The sequence below is a fragment of the Ahaetulla prasina genome, chromosome 2, assembly GCF_028640845.1.
Source record: "Ahaetulla prasina isolate Xishuangbanna chromosome 2, ASM2864084v1, whole genome shotgun sequence".
Classification (NCBI taxonomy): domain Eukaryota; kingdom Metazoa; phylum Chordata; class Lepidosauria; order Squamata; family Colubridae; genus Ahaetulla; species Ahaetulla prasina.
The window spans coordinates 176,808,904-176,828,275 of record NC_080540.1 but is presented as its reverse complement, the minus strand read 5'-3'; the positions used below and the strand labels follow the sequence as shown (position 1 = coordinate 176,828,275).

The 19,372-nt window shown below is 39.1% G+C and overlaps 1 protein-coding gene across 4 annotated transcripts in view; it reads left to right on the top strand.

The window, feature by feature from the left end:
* L1CAM (L1 cell adhesion molecule) overlaps positions 1-19,372 on the top strand; it is a 112,408-nt gene that overhangs the window by 76,663 nt on the left and 16,373 nt on the right. For all 4 annotated transcript variants that reach the window (XM_058166762.1, XM_058166761.1, XM_058166759.1 and 1 more), the window contains 7 exons: positions 2,806-3,025; positions 4,815-4,930; positions 5,921-6,140; positions 8,257-8,379; positions 9,405-9,575; positions 11,456-11,578; positions 12,296-12,460. In XM_058166762.1, the coding sequence (XP_058022745.1) occupies positions 2,806-3,025; positions 4,815-4,930; positions 5,921-6,140; positions 8,257-8,379; positions 9,405-9,575; positions 11,456-11,578; positions 12,296-12,460 (1,138 nt within the window). The remainder of the gene's footprint in view (positions 1-2,805; positions 3,026-4,814; positions 4,931-5,920; positions 6,141-8,256; positions 8,380-9,404; positions 9,576-11,455; positions 11,579-12,295; positions 12,461-19,372) is intronic.

Sequence of the window (19,372 nt, the reverse complement as noted above, 5' to 3'; positions counted from 1 at the left end):
CTAAAAATATGAATATACAACAAAAAGAAGAGTTAGAAAGATCTACGGGTTTTGAAATAGTTAAAAAGGTTAAATATTTAGGAATATACATTACAGCTTCAAATTGAAATAATACAAAAATAATTATGAAGTATTGTGGCAGAAGGTATGGAAAGAAATGGAGAATTGGAAGAAGTTACAATTATCTTTGCTGGGAAGAATAGCAGCTATAAAAATGAATGTTTTGCCCAGGTTTCTATTTTTGTTTCAAATGATACCGGTACTTAAGAATGATACCAAATTACAGGAATGGCAAAAGGGGGTTAATAATTTTGTATGGATGGGCAAAAAAACCAAGAATAAAGTTAAAAATAATGCAGGACACAAGGGAAAGGGGTGTGTGTCTTAAAATGCCTAATCTAAAATTGTATTATGAAGCAGTTGTCTTATCATTAATTACTGATTGGATTAATTTAACTGAGGAAAGAGTTTTGAATATAGAAGGTTATGGTTTGTTATACGGGTGGCATGCTTATTTATTATATGACAAGAAAGCTGACAAGATATTTAAAAGTAATATAATTAGAAATGCAATTTTGAGGGTGTGGAGGAAATATCAATATAAATTAGATGGAAAGATACCAATATGGGCAATCCCGAGACACATGATAGAAAATATAAATATATATCAAAAGATGGAGGTAGTTACTTATAAAGAACTTCTTTGTATGGAAAAGGGGGAATTACAATTAAAATCCAGAGAAAAGATGGGGGAAGAAGGAAAAAATTATACATGGTTTCAATATGGACAATTACAAGTGAGATGGAAATTAGATCAAAAAATAGATATTAAGCAAACTGAGGATAATTTGTTAAAACAAATGAGAGATCAAGGTCAACAGCATATTAAGAGGTTGTATAATGTATTAGTAGAAATAGACTTAGAGACTGAATTGGTTAAGGATTGTATGATTAAGTGGGCACAAAATTTTCAGCAACCAATAATGTTGGAAACTTGGGAAAGAATTTGGGTGAGGAATGTTTAATTTACACAAGCGCAAAATATGAGAGAAAATTTTTATAAGATATTTTATAGATGGCACTTAGACCCCAAAAAGTTGTCTTGTATGTATCCTAATGTACAGGCTAAATGTTAGAGATGTGATTGTGAAGATGCCACTTATTACCATATATGGTGGACTTGTAAAAAAGTTAAAGCTTTTTGGATTAAAGTATGGTGGATTATGCAGAATATTTTGAAAAAGAAGATTAAGTTTACTCTGCAGTTCTTTTTACTAGGAATAATTATGGATTGTACAGCTATAGAAACTAAACTGATTTTGAACTTAATAACAGCCGCAAGACTTTTGATTGCTCAATATTGGAAGAAAGAAGAACTACCTACAATTGAAGAATGGACACTTAAAGTATCAAATCTGGCAGAAATGGCAAAAATTTCTGCTTATTTGAAAGACTATACACAAGAAAAATATATTTTAGAATGGAAAATGTGGATTGATTATATTCAAAATAAGTATCAGATAAAAAAATATCAAATAGCATATGAGTAAATTAAGGAATTGTTTTGTATTAGATATATTTTGAAGGAGAGGGAATTGAGAGTGTGATGATGTGTGGAGTGACTAGAGATTATAATTTAATATTTATTTTGGATTATGATTGTTAGTTTTGATACCCCGCATTTTGTTCTGGGAAGTCTTGGGGGGGTAAGGGGGAGGGGAATTAAGGGGGGATGAGGGTAGAAAATGGAATGATGGTTAATGTACAGGGATTATTGACGATGTATAAATATAATTAATGTAAGGTCGGGTCTGCCCAGCTACCATTTCAGAATGGTGGGGAGGGAGAAAGGAGAAGAGAGTAGGAGGTAGGAAAGAGGAGAAGAGGAAGAAAGAGGGGTAGAAGAGGGAGAAGGAAGGTGGAGGGTGGAGGGAGGAGAGGATGTAGATAAGGGGAGGAAGGTGTGGAAAGTAGAAAAAGGTAGAAGAGGGAAGAGAGTTAAAAGGAGGGGGTGGTGATTGGGCAAGCCCGACTAATTATATATGACTGTACATTAAATATGTTATTGGATATGAATATAAAAATAAAACTTTTTTATTAAAAAAAAAAGAAATAATCACCTGCTAATCCTTCACATTTTATACTAGGATTAACTTCATAATGTTTCAAATTCCCCAGAAAGGCCATGGACAGGACAAGAGCAGGATAGAAACCTTCTCTTTGTGTTCCTGAGCAATTATTGTCAAGAGGCCTACTCCCGCTGATTCTGAAAATATTGTGACTAATAGGCATCGATAGTTTTATCCCCCCATTGATTTTTCTAATATCTTTTTAAGGGTAATAAAAGCAGGGTTGATAGTCACTGCTGCTTTTTAAGATAGAATCCATGCACTCTGTGGTGCAAAAAGCCTACGATTTAGTCTGTCACAAATCTTTCACCTTTTGTCTTCTTTAGGGGACCTAAAGTTCTAGAATTGTAAGAGATGTTGAAAAGCTTCTGTTTTCTCTTTGTAGGGTGTTTTCTCACAATTCTTCTGCTATGCTGGCTGGAGCTGCTAAGAGTAAAAATCCAAATTAATTAGTAGGTCACCAGATTACAGTACCTTCCTCTGTTTGAGGCCAATGTACAGCTTTGATTTGCTATTGTTATGCAGGAGTGAAAGTGATCTCATGGCTGGCATCAAAAAGCCTTGAAAAGATTATTGGAAAGCGCTCTGGCAAAGTGTTCCCATTAAATGAAGCTTGCCTCTCATCCAAGGTTGCTGTTGATTGTAAGTTCTTCTCTTCCTCCTGCTTATTTTTCAGCCCTTGCCTCCCAAGGAGTGGAATGCCCCAATGATGAAGTATCGCGTACAGTGGCGGCTTGAGAATGAAGGCCAATGGGATGAGGTGGAAATTGAAGAACCTCCTGTACTGGTGACAGATACTCCTGTCTTCTCACCTTATGAGATCAAAGTGCAAGCACAGAATGATTTTGGCAAAGGGCCTGAACCAGAACCTGAAAAAGGTTATTCAGGGGAGGCTGGTGAGTAATGAAGGATCCATTCGCGTTGTTTCCATAGATTCAACAAAACTCAGCTGTGTTACAAACTGAGGAAGTTTTAATCCCAGCACATCTGGAGGTATCAAATGGAGGAGGGGTGGAGCTAATGTAGATTATTTCAGTACCAACTGTGGCAGGAAACCAAATTAGGTGCTGAGCACCAGATCTTCTTTTTCAAACTATTCAGTACAACATTGCTATGCTATCATTGCTCTCCACTCTGCATCTAAGATTTCTATTTCTCTCACATTTCTGAGGTAGTTTTTAAATCCTTATTTCTGAAAATGTTTGTTTTTGAAAAAGAAAAAAGTTGTAATTATCTTCTTTATCATCTTTTAGATGTAAGATGATCCCTCACCTCTCATATTTTTTTAAGAGTTATTTTCTAAATAGGATTCAAATGTGTTACTCTTCCTCCAGTGAGAAGGAGTCTGATAGCATCCTTGCGGGCTTGTTAATTTGAAAATTGCTGTGAGAAAATTTTTGCTGCCTCCTAATTTTTTTTTTAATTTGAATTTATATCCCGCCCTTCTCCGAAGACTCAGGGCAGCTTACACTATGTTAGCAATAGTCTTCATCCTATTTGTATATTTATATACAAAGTCAACTTATTGCCCCCCCAACAATCTGGGTCCTCATTTTACCTACCTTATAAAGGATGGAAGGCTGAGTCAACCTTGGGCCTGGTGGGACTTGAACTTGCAGTAATTGCAAGCAGCTGTGTTAATAACAGACTGCATTAGTTTTTGAATTCCATAGTCAATGTTCTCAACCTGTGCAGTTTTAAGATGCCTAGATTTCAACTCCCAGAATTCCCCAGCCAGCAATGCTGGCTTGGGAATTCTGGGAGTTGAAGTCCAGGCAACTTAAAGTTGCCCAAGTTGGGAAACACTGCCACAATCTTTTGTGGCTTTTCTCCTATAATGTCTGGCTGCCTTCAAGGACAGGTAGCTCTGTTGGATGGGGAATGGTTTTACTACTCAGTAAAACAAATAGAGCAGGATTTACTTCTCACCCATACCCAGCAGAAACTGCCAAAAAGATAAGCAACAGTTTACACCAACAGTCCTGTATAATTGGATGTTTTAAGCATATAGAAGTCTTTAATGACAGAATTCAGTTATTGCTTTCACCATCATAGTCATCTTGGTTATATGTATATAAAAAAATACTGGAGACAGGTCCTTGAAATTTATTTTTTCTAAATTGAGGGTGTGCTATTGCCTGCTTGTTCAGCCAGCAGTTTCCACTAAAACTTTCCCAAAAGTTCAAATTGAAATTTGTGTAGTTCTGCAAGACCTTGACCCAATTAACATTCCAATACTAAACCTACTTAGCTAACCTCACTGGGAGATTCCTTAGTAATCATTTCTAAGATTGCACAGTACGTTAGAGATTTCTTCTATCACTTCATCTTAATTTATATTTGTGCCTCCTGTGATACTCCAACTTTTTTTCTCTCTCATGGTGACGGGGGAGTTTTACTGTATTGTTCAGAAGGATGGGGAATGCCATTTCTAATTCCCCCCCCCTTTGCCAACTTTCCTTCCAACTTGATAAAGCATATTGTATGACTAAAAAGTTTGCTATTGTACTTTGGGACTACCTTAATAGAGGAATTCCCCGATAGGGCTTTCTCTGGGGATTTGGAGTCTTGGCACTTGCAGAATTCCCAATGCCAGGTCTCTTTGTAGGACTGTCAGACTGAACTTTCATCTCCCCTTCCTTTCTTGATGAAATTGTAAGTGTAAAGGATCCCTCTTTTCCCCAGTGCCTGAGGCTGTCCCTGAAGATCTGCTGATTGAGATGATAAACAGCACCACCATCAAGCTTTCTTGGATCCTTCCCAACAGAGAGAAAATTTGGGGACATCTTAAGGGATTCAAGGTATGGCACAAGAACTTCGCATTGCATCCTGGAGGACAGCATTTGAAGCACTTTTTAAAATACTTGGTGCCCTCGAGATACGTTAGAATTGGATATATCTAGTGATTGGCTAGATTTCTGCAGCCCAAGTGTGGTAATAGTACTCCTAGACCCCTCAAAGGGCAGACTACCTGGAGTATTATGGGTTAAAATTCAAAATATTTGGAAAACTCCATATCCGGAGTGGGTGGGTAGAGAGAAATCTGTTCTGTCAGAATTACAGCAAACATTGTATCTCGTATAAATCCTGTTAACTGCCTTCATGCCGTAAACTTTATCCTTCATATAAATTCCCAAGCTATTGTAATATTGCATCTCCAAGTAGTAAAATCAGAGTAAATAATATAAAAAGAGTCAACCAATGCAGAATAAATTTCACCACGTAAGAAAAAGGAACTGTGGAAAGTCCTCAGGTATAATATATCCACACAGGTTACAAGACGCGGATGTTTATGGTACGGAACTGAGATTGATTTGCTGCAGAATTGCTTTTTAATTTTTTTGTTTTTTAAACTCAGGGTAAACACTGGCCTGTGGGACTTCAGCAAGACTCTGAATAGAACTGCCATTCGGCCAGAAGTTTACTGACCAGGCTAGAATTACAACTGAATGTAAACCCAGAAATTGTATGTTTTGTTTGTATCATTTCCCTGCTTTTTTGTGAGAGATTCCTTGTTAAAGGTGCCCTTCAGGGAACCTGCTGAAAAGCATTTGGGCCTTGTATGCCTTCTATTCATACAAATTAAAAATGAGACATAATTCTTGACATGCTCAGAGGCACTCTTCCAACACATTTTGGAGGGGAGGAGTGACCGATTCCACTTATGATGACAGGCATTTTTCCAAAAACTTGCCAATATTGAGTGAGCTGGTGAACGTGGGTGTCTTGAAATCTGGGCAAATAATTTCTCCTTCTTTCTCTTTCTTTCTCTGAAATTTCACCTTCACCAGGTGTATTACTCCAGGCTGGGAACCCTGGCAGAACGTAGCCGCCGACAGGCCCACCTTCACTTCCATTCCCACGGGGAGCTGCTGATTTTGGGGAATGTGTCTGAAGTCATATTGGGGGGCCTCAGGCCCTGGAGCCGGTACCAGGTTCAACTGGCAGTGTTGAATGGGCGGGGGGAGGGGCCCCGCAGCGAGGCCATGGAGTTTGTTACACCTGAGGGAGGTAAGAATCGGCAGCCTTTCGCCCTCAGACCTTTCAATCTGTGCTTCCCTCTATCCACCTTCTGAACTTCTTTCCAGCTTCTGCTCCTACTCCTAGAAGCTCTCTCCATCCATATTACTTTATTTAGACCTTGCATTATGTAAAAAATATTGGACAGAATGTATAAAAGAGTTGAAACGTGAGTTGTGAACACAGAAATACTTTGCTCACAAACCAGGTCGGAAACGGATGGGATGTGCTGAAATGAGTCAGATCCCAGGCTGTCCAACTCTTTTCCTATTTGGCAACCCCATTTATGATATTTTAACTTCATGAGAAAATATGGTAATGCAACCAGGAAAATAATGTACAAGGTATAAATTTGAATTGGAAGAGGATTAATCCTAAATCAAATAAATTAAAATGAGCCTCTATTAACCACAGCTTCCCCTGCCTACTCAGTTAATCAGTTTGTAGAAACTATTGTCTTAAAAGTGAAAGTTTGCATGGGGGGGGAAAACTATTTCTGTTATTGCTACTATTACTATTATACAGAAATAATGATATGGTAGGTGTGGACCAAGGGTGAATTTCAGCAGGTTCTGACAGGTTCTGGAGAACCGGTAGCGGAAATTTTGAGTAGTTTGGAGAATCAGCAAATGCTACCTCTGGCTGGCCGCAGAGTGGGGTGGGAATGGAGATTTTGCAATATCCTACCCCTGGAGTGGGGTGGGAATGGAGATTTTGCAGTATCCTTCCCCTGCCATGCCCACAAGCCACACCTACCAAGCCACACCACGCCCACCAAGCCACGCCCCAGAACCGGTAGTAAAAAAAATTGAATTTTTTTTGGTTGCTACCAGTTCATCCCGGATTGGGTGAACTGGTAGCGGCATCAGTGGGAGGCTCTGCCTATCCGCCTGGACATCTCTGTGCATGCACAGAAGCTTCTGTGTATGTGCAGAATTGTGCAGGCACCCACGAGCAAACCGGTAGCAACCAAAATTGAAACCCACTACTGGTGTGGACAATCTTTTAGGGATTGTAAAAGAATATAATGAGGGATAGCAGTGCAATAGGAAGAGTAATAGTAGAAAGTGGGCAAAGTATATTACTGTATATCTGAGTATGTGGGTAGAGCTGGATTTTTCTGGATTGTAGGGAATTAGGTTTTTCTTTATGTTATTAAAACTTAGATAGTGAAGGTGAAGGCCTCACTAGTTAGCACCATTTATATGCAGATTCGTGGTGACTTACATCTAAAGTTCATACTAAATTCACAAATTCTAAAAATATAACAATAAAAATGCAAACCACTAAAAACAAAAACTAGAGAGAAGACAAGGCCCTTGGGTTGACAACCTCTTCTTCAAAAGTTCTGTGTCTGTGTTCTCAACCTTGGCAAATTGAAGATTTGTGGACTTCAACTCCCAGAATTCCATGCACTTAAAGCTGCCAAGGTTGAGAAACACTGCTCTATGGGGAAAAGGTTTTTTTTTTTTATCTTAAAAGATTGTAGTAAAGGTACCATCTTGGTCTCGAGGATAAGATGTTTCATTGGGCTTGAGATGTTGTAGAAATCCATTTCTGGAACTCAAGATGCCTCACTTTTTGTGGTCTGGTAATCGTCAGCACATCTCCCAATTTGTGTGCTTATGATAGGCTCTTGTAATATAGCATTATGCTATGTAGAAGAGATATCAAACTCTCTGTTCCCACCCTTATAGTGGCAGAAAAATTGCAGTACAGCATTGCAGTCAAAAAGGACTCATGACATGCCAGTCTTTGGGACTTGAAGTTTCCCATCCATTGTACTGTAGAATAATTTTATTTTCTCTTCGTAAGAACAGTGATTTCATTCTATCAGGGCCTCTGTTGCAGCTTTGGTTGCAATACTAAGACAGAGTAGATAAATTAAGAATTAGGCATTGTTAATGGTAGATAGATTTTTGTTTTGTTTTGATGGGCTTGTTCTTGCTAATAGGAATTTGCTCCAAGTATTTGGAGGATCCAAAAGGTTGGAGCGTGCCCTATCTACTACAGCTTTCTTCCCACTTCTCACCATTTATAACCCTCTCCTTCCCATTTACATTCCTTGTGCCCTTCACTCTCCATTTCTCTTTGCCTCCTTACATAGTACCTAGCACCCCTGAATCCTTTCAGTTGGACTATCTCTCGGACACAGCAGTGTTGCTAGAGTGGATGCCTCCAAAATTCCCTAATGGGAGATTACTGAGATACGTGTTGGGATACCAACAAGGTGAGTCTGTAGCAGTTCTGGGTTTTTTCGGAGGTCTGTAGCACAGGGAACCTGAGGAGGAAAATCCTCACACATATTTAGGTACGTGGCTTTTGATGCTGCTGTTCTTGTCGCAGCTTTCTTTGAGTGATTATTACTGCTGCATCAATACTGTTAATCAGAACTAGAGAGTCAAAGGACCTTTGAAGGTGATCAAGGTTCAACAGTGAAGGATGGAGTTAGAGAATCTCTGTGAGATGACTATCTGGCCTGTACTTAAAAATCCCCAGGAAAGAAGAACAACTGCTTCTCAGATCAAATACTTCCCTGATGTTTTGTTGAAAGTTGCTTTCCTGCCGTTTCCACCTGATGTTGTAATCCTACCTCCCGCTGTAATACAGAATAATTCTACCCTCAGTCTTTCAGTTACTTCAAGAATCCTAACATCCCCCACTTGCAGTCTTGTTTTCTATAAGCTGAATTTACCAGTTCTTTCAATATTTTTTCAAGGCAGAGACTGGTTTCACAGGATTTTCACCATGCTGGTTTCCACGTACCAATGTCTAAGTAAAATACGTGGCACCGGAATGGGTTGTAGCTTTTTGAAAGCAAAATGATAATTACATCTTTCTTCCATGCCTTTAGTTTCAGTAGTAGATAATCATGTTTCTGATGAATCTGAAGGGACTTAAAGGGACTCAGGATGGGAGAGATATTAAAAATGGAATCTGATTTCTAACATATTGTGGCAAAAATCACTAGCTAGCATTTGGTGATTTTTGCCACAATATCCTAGAAATCAGATTCCATTTTTAATATCTCTCCCATCTTCCTTCCCTTAAAGCATGGTTCCTTCTTATCTGTTTTATGCTTGTTGAACACTGCCAGCTCAGCAATAGGATTTGAATTGTCTGGCAGGATACCCACCTTCTCCAAGCTGACAGGTTCTGTGATATGAAATCCATGAGATATGGACAGCAAGTTGGATGACAATGGCAATATTTTCTGATAATTGACTTGTTACTCTTCTGCCATCTTGTGCCTAGCCAATCAGACAGAGATGGACATTGGCAACATCCACATCCCAGCCACTCAATTAAGCCTCAATCTCAGCGACCTTGATCCCCACACTCCCTACAAATTCTCCTTGTGGGCAGAAACCAAAGAGGGTCGAGGAGAAATATCCTTACTTGAGGAACATACAATGCACGAGTCAGGTATTTGAAACCTTAAAAATATTTCCTACTAATCTTAGAGAAAGAGATGATATATTGCCTACATTTTTCTAGAAGCCATGGTTAATGTGCTGAGCTAAAATACGCTTAATTTTTAAAATTATTATTTCCTGTTTGGTTTGCTCCCTGCCTTTTGTTCAGAAGCTCATTTTGAAAATATTTGCTCCCTGTTTCAATTTTCGCTTGTAATAACTCTGTAAAGTAGGCTGGGATGAGAGACTATGACTGCCCTGACCTCCTCCTGAGCACCCATCACACTATTCCAGCAGTCATGTGATTGCAATTTGGGTACTTGGCAGCCAGCTCACATTTACAACCAGTTGCAGCATCCTGCGGTTTTGTAATGTAACCTGTGGCCCATTGGGGAAGTTGGATTTGCTTAATGACTGCATGACTCGTTTAACAATCATGGTGTTTCATTTAACAACCATGTTAAGAATGGTCATAACACTGAGTCCAGTCATGTAATGATTCACTTTATGCCTGTTTTGATGATGGAGATTTTCATCCCAATTGTGGTGATAAGTCAAGGACTCCCTGTAGACCATAATTGGTCATATGATATTTCCGTAGACTAGATCTCTTCTAGAGTCTACTGTAATTGTTTACACTGTTAGCCTATGCCTTTCTCTGTCACAGTTCCTTTAATTTTGTCCTACTTTCAGCTGTGAAAAGCTTTGTAAGTGTGTTCTGCGTACTTTGTTATATAGAAGCAAGAGTTGGTTATTCAAAAGAAGCATGAAAGTGAAATTGAATACAATAGAATTAGTTACTTAGTGTGTGATCAAATAAGGGATGAGAATGAATGAGTGTTGAATGAATGTGGATTGAATTCAAAATAAAACGACAGTATAGACTTTCAGGTGGTTTGGTCATGTAGAGGAAATGAGTGTTGAACTGTACAACATCTAGGAAGATGAAATGGTGAAGAAGAAGACCAAAAAATTGTGGTTGTATGAGTTTTTGAGATCTTGAAAAAGAGAGAGGGATATTACAGAACAGGCAATGTATGAAGCAGTGTATGGACATTGTAGAAGGAATGCTTGGTTTAGCTTGATCTAAAAATATGGAGAACTGTGTTGAACGGTTTGGGTGTTCTAACTATGTTTCCTAATATTTTCCCCTTATCTTGCCTTCTCTATCTATTGCTTTATCTAACTGTTTCTTATTTCTTTACTATGCTCTATATAATGCTGCTCACCCAAAAGAAAATAACATGATATGTACATATGTATGTATGTATCTACTCAGCGATACTGAAGTCATAGTGGATGGTCCAGCATGGGTAAAGCAATTTGAAAGCAAGAAACGACAGCAGCCGTGTATCAGGTTGTGTTGGCAACATGATCAGAACTTATGGAGAGAGTAATCATTAGACACGAACAATATAAAACCCCCAATTTTTTAGCTAAAAACATTAATGTTCACAGGGATCTTTTTGTGTGTGTGCAGTTGCAGCTACACTATAGAAGCTACTTAAGGGTAGGAATCCTTTCTTTGATCTCAGCTTCTTTCCTTTTTTTTCCTCCTTTACTTTTTAAAAGCTCCTTTCTAGGGATTTTTAATCCAGATGCCTGATTTTGTCTGGGCTGAGAAACTAAGCAAAGGCAGGCATGAATGAGAAACTACCACAGAACCTGCTAGGCCATGGACTGCACTGGTAAACTAGTTTTATATTGCTGCCACAGAAATTGGATGAGTATGTCCCAATTCCCACAGTGGAAATATAGTTAATCTAGTAGTTTTTCTTAATGATCTTGCTGTTCGCTCTGAAGCCTACAAGGGTGGGACTTGTGTAGATTCTGCAGAGATTGTGATTTTAATATTTTTCTCTCTCATTTTCTCCCTGCCTCTATGCCCAGTGAACTTGTCTTTTGTAAACATCAGTGTGGGCGAGACAGGAGAAAACTTCACCACCATCATCTGGATCCCACGTCAGAACCAGCGAGATGTGGAGTTTGCAGTCCATCTTATGAGCAAAACAGGTAAGAAGTGGATGCCTTCTTTCTTGTATGGTCCTCATGGTCCTATCTCAGCCATGAGTAAGCATCCTTTGGGGTGAAAAGCTCTGAAGATCACTTACTGTTGATGCCGCCTACAAAATCCTCTTTCAGTAACATCTTGTACCTATACATTCTACCACTCTTTTCCTACACCTGGGGTGCGTGTTTGTAGAGAGAGGGAGGAAGCGGTGGGGGGGAGAGTTTTCATTCTATTCAGGGCTTCAAATGTGTGATTTCCAAATCTTCCATTCAATTCCTGGAATCTATGACCTCACCCATCAGGTTTCTTCTTATTGTTTTTTTCTTCCCTCTTTCCAGTCATCTGTAGCAATATCTTTGGCAGGGATGAGGAATTCCTGCCCAGCTGATTTATTGAAATTGCTAATTTTGTATGTTGGGAAATCAGTGATTTGCAAGTGCTGGAAGGGGCCAAGTTTCTTCCTTCTGAAGGCCTCTTATTGTAAATTCCTACTTTCCTTATGAGGAAATAAGTGATGTTTAATCACTGGGAGTCCATAGTAAAGTTTACTTTCCATCAACTAGCCGAAGAATAATGAAGAATGGGTTATTAATCCCCATTCTTAATAAATTACAACTGGCTGGATTCCTACTAGACTAAAATCAAAGGCAACGCATACTAGTTCAGGAAAGTGGGGAACTCAACCACAACCTTTCTGTCTCTCCCTTTATTTCAAATAGACAAAGGACAATGGCATGATGTAGGGAAGGCCAGTTCTGGCCAGGGCTCATACAGCATTCCAGATTTGCAGCCAGGCAAGCAGTATCGTGTTCGACTGGTGAAAGTACACCGTACTGGGGACGTTCAAATAATTTGGGAATCAGATGTGGAGACCAGTGGTGTGGGTAAGTTACACTGGAGAACCAGGAATCATCCAAGACATAATTATTAATTATTTATTAATTAATAATCTAGAAATCCTCAAGTCTTCTGTTTTTAAAATTACTAGTTTGCTGTTTCTTTAACTAACTTATTTGGCCTGAATAGGATCAGAGATTGGAGGAAAAGCTAACTCTAGTCAGGGCATGAGTTCCTTTGTATTGGAATAACAATTTTATCCATAGTTTAATGTGGATCTGGATTATAAACTATTCCTACGAATTCCTCACTCAATCCAAAAGTAGGGTATTTTGGTGATAAACACCACATAAATGTCACATTTGGTAAATTTTGATATTTCCTTGTCACTCTTGCAAAACAACTATTAGTAGAATGCAGGCAGGCAGGCAGGAAGGAAGGAGGGGGATTCTAGCAAGAAAAGAATTTATTGGGTCTATTGTGGTATAATTTTAAAGTAAATTAACAATATCTATTGACAGTTAGCACTCCCTGTTCTCTTTGTAAACTTTTTGATACATACGTCTAGTTTAGAGCAGGGTTGTGCAAAGCCTGCCGAATGCTTTCCCAAGGGTGGGTCCAGAAGTTTGGAAACATCTGATTTAAGTTGCTCTGGAAATAATTAATTTCTACTCATTTCCCAGTTCAGCAACGAGTTGGAAAAGTTCAAAATTCTGCCTTCCAATTATCAAGCCTAAAGTTTTTAAAGAAATCTCTCTCTTCTTCAAGTTCAAAGTCAAATGACATCCTCACTTTTTTGTTTTGAGACGGAATTATGATTATATTAAAAAAGAAGGAGGTTTGCCTTGTTAGGAGCGTGCATGGCAAATTTCAAAGAGAGACCCTGAGGGTCTGATTGTAAAGGGACACCCTTTTTGTTCACAACTGTCTATCAGATTAACCAGATGAATCCACTAATCCCTCCCAGGGGCATCACTGTCACTTTCTCCTTACTGCTGTGTGTCCACCCATCGCAAACCATCCTTCTCTGCCTGCACATCTGCCAGTGCTATGCTGCCCAGGGAGTTGATACTGTGCTATTTTAAAGTGTAGGATGGTTTCCTAAACTAGCAATGAATGAAACTGACCGTCCACTATTAGCCATTGAGAGCGCTGCTCCTTTGCTGCTTCATGGACTGTGTGCTCCCAAAGCAATACCTAACTAATTTATCTAGGAAGCTAGGAAAAATGAAAATGGTATGGAGATGCATGGGTTTAGCTTATAGAATCCTCCGTTGTAATGTCCTTCCTGCCAATGACTACTTCAGTTTCAACTACAATAACACAAGAGCTACCAACAGATTTAAACTTAATGTCAACCGCACCAGTTTAGATTGCAGAAAACACGATTTCTGTAACAGAATTATCTATGCTTGGAATGCATTACCTGACTTTGTGGTCTCTTCTCAGAACCCCAAAAGTTTTATTAAAAATCTATCCACTGTTGACCTCACCACATTTCTAAGAGGACTCTAAGGGGCGTGCATAAGAGCACAAATGTGCCTACCGTTCCTGTCCTATAGTTTCTTCCCCTATATATATGTATGCTTATACTACCTTGTTTCTCCCCATATATATGTTTATATATTATATAATCTTTTGTGTTATGCTTGTTATCCTTGTGTATATTGTTATGACAAAATTAAATAAATTAATTAATTAATTAAATAAATTAAATAAATAAATAAAAATAAATAAATAAATGCAGTTTCAGCTACTTGGTCAATGTTGGGATCTGGCCTTGCATTCTAGTTTTAGGACTTTTCCACCGTGTTGACCAGGGGTCTACAACCTTGGCAACTTTAAGCCTGGAGGACTTCAACTCCCAGAATACCCCAGCCAGCTTTGCTGGGAGTTGAAGTCCACTAGGTTTAAAGTTGCCAAGGTTGGGGACCCCTGGTGTAGACCACATATACCAGATAGGAATGAAACCAGCTTAAGAAATCCCTTTCCAGATTTCAGCTCCTTCTTTGGAAATTCTTAGGATTTTTTAAAATATTCAGTCAAAATGGGGCTTCCTATAGGAGTGGTGCAGTGGCTTAGAGGTGGAGCTCTCGCCTCACAATCAGGAGGGTGTGAGTTCGATCCTAGGTGGGGGAAGATATTTCTCTCTCTGGGCACAAGGAATATATCTGCTGAAGAAAACTCCACATTGGTGATAGGAAGGGCATCCGGCCATTAAACACTCTGCTAGCTCCATTCAGTTGCCCAGACTCTACCCCGCAAGGGATTATGGGGTTGTTAAAAGATGATGATGATGATAATGGGGCTTCCTATCACTTAAATCCATCTGTGCTCTACAGCCAAAGGGTTCTTCTTCTAAGTGGCATCCTTCCAGGTATTTGAACCACCTTTCCTCATGGGAGTTAGATTGTAGTCCTCTGATCATCTTTATTGCCTTTCTCTGAGCCTGTTCCAATTTCTCTGAATGTAGTGCCCAGAAATGAACACACTACTTAAGGAGCCTAGCCAAAATAGTTGAAATTCTTGTGATTTATGAATTAAATTATATCTTTTAAGGTTATATTAAATTATACATCTATTGGAAAGTAGTTGTAGATGAGTACTCTGAATATGCTTTTTGAGCCAGTTTTGGATCCACTTAAATTATCATGCTATCCAGCCCACATTTTACTTCCTTTACTTTACTCATGACATTGGGATATTTTGTCAAATGCTTTGCTGAAATCAAGTTACAGTTGTGCCTACTGCATTCCCACAATCAATTAAAAATGATCCAATTTAAAAAAGAAATAGATAAGGCTAGCCTGACAAGAATTGTTCATGACAAATCTATGCTGACTTCTTAGTTTATTGTTTCTAAAATGCTTTGAGATCCATATCTAAATTATCTGCTCTAGATTTTTCTGAGATATTAATCCCAGCTAACTGGTCTGTACAGTAATTTGCTGGATCTTCCTTCTTTCCTCTTGTTGAGAATGAGTCCATACATTCAGATTCAGCGACTCTACGGCAGGGGTGTCAAACTTGTGGCGTCACATTGTCATCATGTGACGTATCATGACTTTTCCCTCCCTTCGCTAAACTGGGGTGTGCGTGACCAATGCGTAATGCATTTGGCCCGAAGGCTGGGAGTTTAACACCCCTTCTCTGCAGTAACTTGATTGATTTTGAAGTATGCTACATTTTGAAGATAAAGCTTTGAATTTGAAAGACTCTGAGTGGAAAATCCTTATTGAACTGGAAGAAGAAGCCAAAATATTACCTACCTGTTGGTTGCTGAGTGTCAGTGCTATCTTTGAGTTGGTAATGAAATACTTGTCTAAGAAATAATTATTTACTGGATTTACACCCTATCTTTCACTCAAAGCCTCATATAGGTGAGCCTTTGATGGACATGGTCCTATTTTTCCTCACAAAAACCCTACACAACTGGTTGGACCGAGAGAAAGAGTGCAGAGAAGAGCAACAAAGATGATTAGGGGACTGGAGACTAAAACATATGAAGAACGGTTGCAGGAACTGGGTATGTCTAGCTTAATGAAAAGAAGGACTAGGGGAGACATGATAGCAATGTTCCAATATCTCAGGGGCTGCCACAAAGAAGTGGGAGTCAAGCTATTCTGCAAAGCAACTGAGGGTAGAACAAGAAGCAATGGGTGGAAACTAATCAAGGAGAGAAGCAACTTAGAACTAAGGAGAAATTTCCTGACAGTTAGAACAATCAATAAGTGGAACAACTTGTCTGCAGAAGTTGTGAATGCTCCAACACTGGAAATTTTTAAGAAAATGTTGGATAGCCATTTGTCTGAAGTGTTGTAGGGTTTCCTGCCTGAGCAGGGGGTTGGACTAGAAGGCCTCCAAGGTCCCTTCCAACTCTGTTATTATGTTATGTTAATTGGTTCCAACTCACCATTTGAGCTTCCATAGCCAAGTGTGGAACCTGGATCTTCCCACTGTAGTCCAACCTCTTAGTATTTGCTCCATGCTAACTTTTTCTAAATAAAGGCTCTGCCCTTAATTTACAGCTGTGGAAGCCAGGGAGGGTTTCAGCAGCTCTGCTTTTTTAAAAAAAACTTTTTTCCAGCCATCAGAGCTGAAACATAGTTGATTGATAGAATCTTGACTTCAATTTGTAGGAGCGCTCAGATATTATTTTGGACCCCTGAATCTGTTTTGAATTTTGCTTTTGCTTGTAATTTTGCCTACACTTTTCTGACTTTTAGCTTGCCTCTTGATCTTATGTTCAGTCACAGGTTTTTTGCCTGGACTGTCAGGCAATAGATATTCAGGAATATGCTCTGTAATCTTCTGTGGTACTTTCTGTTCTCTCCTCTGTCCTTCATGTTTATAAGATTCTTTTCTCTTCCCCAGTTTTACTGCTGGCCTCACTCCTTTTATTTTTTTCTCTTTGCACTTTGTAGACAGAAATGGATCTGATCTCTGTGCAACCTGTGGATTTATTGGTCCCGTTATTCCTCTTCTCAGCTTACTAGATTCTATAATTACATAAGTAGTTCTTCATTGAAATCACTGGTTTGTGCACCCCTTGCTTTTGTGATTCCTTTTGGAACATTGCATGCAACAACAGTTCAACTGTTGGCAGAACCACTTATTTTGTCCTCCCTCAGCTTTTGCCTATCCCAAATACACTAAGGGAGGTCCGGTTTTAGGGCAAGGCAAAGTAGGCACTAGCCTAGGGCACCAAAGCTTAAGGGTGTCAATGCCAATCTCCTTCTGAATCATTCTAAAAATTCAATCTTTGCATTAGCAGGAGGTGGCGCCATCGGTCAAAGTGGCCTAGGGATGTCCTATTCCCTTCCTCTGGCAATATCCTAAAGCAGGGGTGTCAAATTTGATTTGATTGAGGGCCGCATCAGGGTTGTGTTTCACCTGGGGGGGACGTGTGTGTGTGTGTGTGGCTAGGGGGAGGCGTGGCCAGGAGCATGGCCAGCTCAACATCAAGGCTCTGTTTTCGGCTGTGACGGCCTCCTGCAGCGAAGCCAGTGAAAAAGGAGCCTGGGTGGGCTGTGTGCAGCCTCCCTGAGTTCCGTTCTTACTGGTAGAGGGTTGCAGGAGACAGCTGTGGCTGAAAACAGAGCCTGGGAGGGCCGGTCCTTCGTTGTTTACAGGACAGCCCCACGGGCCAGATCCAATCCCATGGGCCTTGAGTTTGACACCCTTGCCCTAAAGCAGAGCTCTTATGCATTTTATTCCCTTTTGGACCACCATCCCACAATTTGCACAGGCTTTCTCAATGTTTCTGTTTCTTCCTTCAAAAATGTATTAAGATGAAAAAGATTGGAAAGAAGCACAATGCCTTTTGATTCGTATCTTTAGTAGCTATTACTGGAAGGGCTATTACTGTACTCTTTATGTTTGGAGCTCTATTATCAGGAAAGTTCATAGCTGTATTTTCCTGGCTTAGAGAATAAAGCCTCTTTGAAATGTGAAATTGGATTAAAAAAAACCCTAGTTACTTCATTATTGTATTTATTTAAGGAAATCGTAAGACTTTTCCATTTTAAAGGTAAATTATTTGTGAAAGGTTCTAGGTTTTTTAAAAATTCTATTCATAGCTAGTATTTTTCAATATATCATAGGTTTTTGGGGTTTTTTGCAAAAAATATGTATTTGTAATTGCCTTAAATTTAGTTTTAAATATTGCCTCTTTCCTGATGTCTCAGGCATTTTAATGCATTTTGTAATTTATTATTTATAATAAATGTGACATTTCAAAGAAAAGAAAACACTCCAGCATTTGAAAAAACATATTCCATTTTCATTATGTGGGAAAGTGAGAGGTTGAAGGAGACCCTTGAAATGCATTAGGCTTTGGATAAGATGAAGAAAGCAGGGAGTTAGTGCAATATTTTAAATGTCATAGCAACAAAGACAAGAAAGCTGCTTCTTTCCTTATATTTCATAGAATATAACTGGTAAATGAATTTTAGTAGGACCTAAGTATGATAACAGTAGAGCATAATATGTTTGTTGTGGCTTAAAACACGAGAATGGTGTTTTGTTGTTATTGTCTGCGATGGGGAGAAATTTTCAGAAAGTGTTCATTTCTTATTAGCATTTTCTTTGCTTACTCTGTGATCCAAGCTATGGGAAGGGAATAAACTGGTCGATTTTTTTGCAGGCTGTATAACTACTATTTTTAGGCACTAGATAGAAATTATTCTATGCTCTCGAGTCTTTAATTGCTTTTGAGCTGCTATGTGGAGTAGTTGCTCTTGGAATTTAACTTATTTTCATGGGTTTTGAGGCATAAATTTCAGGGTGGGGAGTAGGTGATTATATTTTAATTTTCTTGCAAGCTGCTTCGTCATCATGTACATGAGTGGAGAGATATACATTTGTTAAATAAATAGGTAAATAGATGGACAGACAGAGGTTTTTCCCCCAAAAAACTTTACCCTGCTTAATCTTTCCTGTTAGTTTGGCTCGGCTTCTATTTTGTGCTGTTTTGTTTTTATTTACTTTAAAGTCTTAAAATTGAACATGTATTTATATACAGCCTAGGAAATTAGCAATAAACAGATTGGGCTTTTTATAGGACTTTTCGCCTTCGCTAAAAGAGATTCATTTCATAATTATCGGATTGCTTTTGTAACTCCAGAGTCCCTCCATACATGGCATTGCTACTGTTCTGGCATTGGCACCATGTCCTGATGTATAAAAAGAAACCCCAACCCAAAATAAATAAATAAACAACAAAAACACACCGCAGCCCAGCCAGTTTTCTACCAGCTTGACTGGGCACAACAAATCTGCCTCAGCATTTGATCTTGTGAAGCTCAGTGCCTGGTGGGTAAGCTGCCTTCCTGTATGGGGAAACTTTTTCTCTTTTCCTCCTCCTCCTTCTTCCTGAATTCACCTCGAATACTAGATTTCTCCCAAGCAAATCTATCTGCAGAGCGACCTGCTAGAGGAACTTAGTCAATTTCACAGGG